The 2500-nt window shown below is 48.9% G+C and overlaps 1 protein-coding gene across 1 annotated transcript in view; it reads left to right on the forward strand.

Moving 5' to 3' along the window:
• Window positions 1-2500, forward strand: part of dcst1 (DC-STAMP domain containing 1) — a gene marked incomplete at both ends in the record, with an annotated part of 18638 nt that overhangs the window by 11984 nt on the left and 4154 nt on the right. The window contains one exon of the mRNA XM_084441985.1: window positions 34-176. Coding sequence (XP_084298111.1) covers window positions 34-176 — 143 coding nt within the window. The remainder of the gene's footprint in view (window positions 1-33; window positions 177-2500) is intronic.

A 2500-nucleotide genomic window follows, 5' to 3' on the forward strand; every position in this document is an offset into this window, starting at 1 on the left:
TGTTCTGGTCTCTCTGTGTGTCCGTGCGTCCAGACTGTCTTCCCCAGCCCACAGCGCTGGCTCTAGAGGATTACCTGCGCAGTACCGCTCCGCTCCTGATGATGGCGCTCATGTGCTGCCTGCAGGCCTACAGCTACCGCCTGCGCAGGGTCATAGCAGCCTTCTACTACCCCAAGGTGAGACCACACACACACACACACACACACACACACACACACACACACACACGTATGCACACACACACACGCACACGTACTGTATGCGCACACACACACACGTACTGTATGCACACACACACACACACACACACACACACACACACACACACACACACACACACACACACAGTAAATTCTGAGGTATCAATGCGCTACCAGCATGCGAGCGGTCTTTGCAAACACGTGCTGCTGTGTGTTAATACACAAAACACATCGTCCCCTGACTCAACACTGGAGTTACACACGTGCTGCTGTGTGTTAATACACAAAACACATCGTCCCAGACTCAACACTGGAGTTACACACGTGCCTGACAGGACTAGGCAAGGAGGGGGCATCTCACGTGCTTTTATATTATAGTTATAGCTCTTATGACTAGGTAAAGAGGTGTTATATTATAGTTATATCTCTTATGACTAGGTAAAGAGGTGTTATATTATAGTTAGAGCTCTTATGTTAAACCTTGTCACAAACAAGACCCAAATCTCTGCTCTGAAATGGGACTTAAGAAACGTTATCCAGTTCAGAGTGGTGAACTGTGCTTCATGCAGTACGTGTGCTACAGTTTTCACCTCAAGATTTAGAGGTGAAAGGAAAGGAAGGAGAACCCTTTGGGGAAACCCTGTTTTCAAAACTCTAACTGTACACTAATCTGGTGTGAATTCTAATCACTTAATTCAGTTTTCTCAGATTTGAATGTGTCTGAGAATATGCTAATTGGTAATAAGCATGTAGAAGTTGAAAACTTGGATGATCTATTTTAATTAACCTGCAACATACAATGTTTGTTTTTCATCACATCATAACTAAAGAGGTGAACAGTTGAGATGATTGATGCTCATATCAGGTTGAAATGGGGTTGGTATTGATGCCTGGACAGGAACACTGGCTCTCAGTCTGGACTCAAGGTCCGGTAGCATCTGACCAGGGAGCAGTTGGCACCAGGCCCAGCCAGTACCCTGATTTAATAGTCCGCCTCTCCGAAAACAGCGCAGCTATTATGCCTCTGCCTTTCTGTCCTCCGTGGAACTGGCACAGGGGTCCTTCCCTCCAAATAAACAAAGAATACACGTACCAACAAATGATCAGCTGATGTTTACTGTAGATTCCGAGGAGGTCGAAGGTCACAAACAAAGGCTGGGTTGTCCTGCGGCTGTGGCCGATGCTGGGCTGCTACAGTATCTGGAGGTCTGGATTTGTTTGTTGTTGTTGTTGTTGTAGGTTTGTAAATAACACTCACTGGTATAAGTGGGGAATAAAAACAAGCCTCTCTTTACTCGGGCGCTTCGGTCGTATCGGCGTGTCCACTGTGTGTCCACTGCTCCCAGGTCAGTTGTTCTGTGTGTCCACTGTGTGTCCACTGTGTCCTCCGCTGCACCCAGGTCAGTTGTTCTGTGTGTCCACTGTGTGTCCACCGTGTCCTCCGCTGCACCCAGATCAGTTGTTCTAAGTTCTTGTCAGGGTCTTATTTCCACTTAATTACCCCCAATTAAACAATGAGAAGTTGAATGTAATCAACCCCAGGATCAGCTCCGGGGCGCTCGTGTTTCTTAGGACACACAGGGCCTTTTGTTTACATGTTGTACAATTAGCAGTGGCGTGAAAACCTGCAAATCTAATTATTGAGTAGTTGCACATTCCTGTGAATGGAGCAGAGCAGGTATGTGTTCTGAGCAAGAGGCTTATCTGTGTGAGTGTGTACACAAGGGCCCCGGGCCCCCGGCGATCCTCTCAGAACGACGCTGGTCCGCGGGCCCCGGGGCGGAGGAGCCCACAGTACCGCAGAGCTGAGGGAGGATTACACTAAGAGGGTTAGACACCGCGCTCACAGAGCCGAGGCTCGCGCCCTCCGAATCACACTGACCAGCTGGGGAGAGGAGGGGGAGCGGGAGGAACACACCACAGAGAAGAGACTGAGGCTCACGCCCTCCGTATCACACTGACCAGCTGGGGAGAGGAGGGGGAGAGGAGGGGGAGAGGGAGGAACACACCAAGACAAGAGACTGAGGCTTGGAAGTATCGCTTCCCAAAAAGGAAGACAGCTTTGTTTCTTAAATACACAAAGTAGCATCTTAATCAATGTCTGCCAAGGGGGGAGGTTTTACAAGCGTAACAACAATGTTGTCAGTGGTTAACCAGCTATCTTATCTCCTCAGCCCTGCCTGAGGGGCGGGACTTTGTTTGAACTGACCAATCCACTGGCTAGACTCCCGGTCTCTGAGAGGACATCTGGTCAGCTGTTGAGGGGTAAAGTTTGAACAAAGACTTGTTAACTAACTCCT

Source organism: Borostomias antarcticus (assembly GCF_949987555.1).
Source record: "Borostomias antarcticus genome assembly, chromosome: 8".
In the NCBI taxonomy this organism is placed as follows: domain Eukaryota; kingdom Metazoa; phylum Chordata; class Actinopteri; order Stomiiformes; family Stomiidae; genus Borostomias; species Borostomias antarcticus.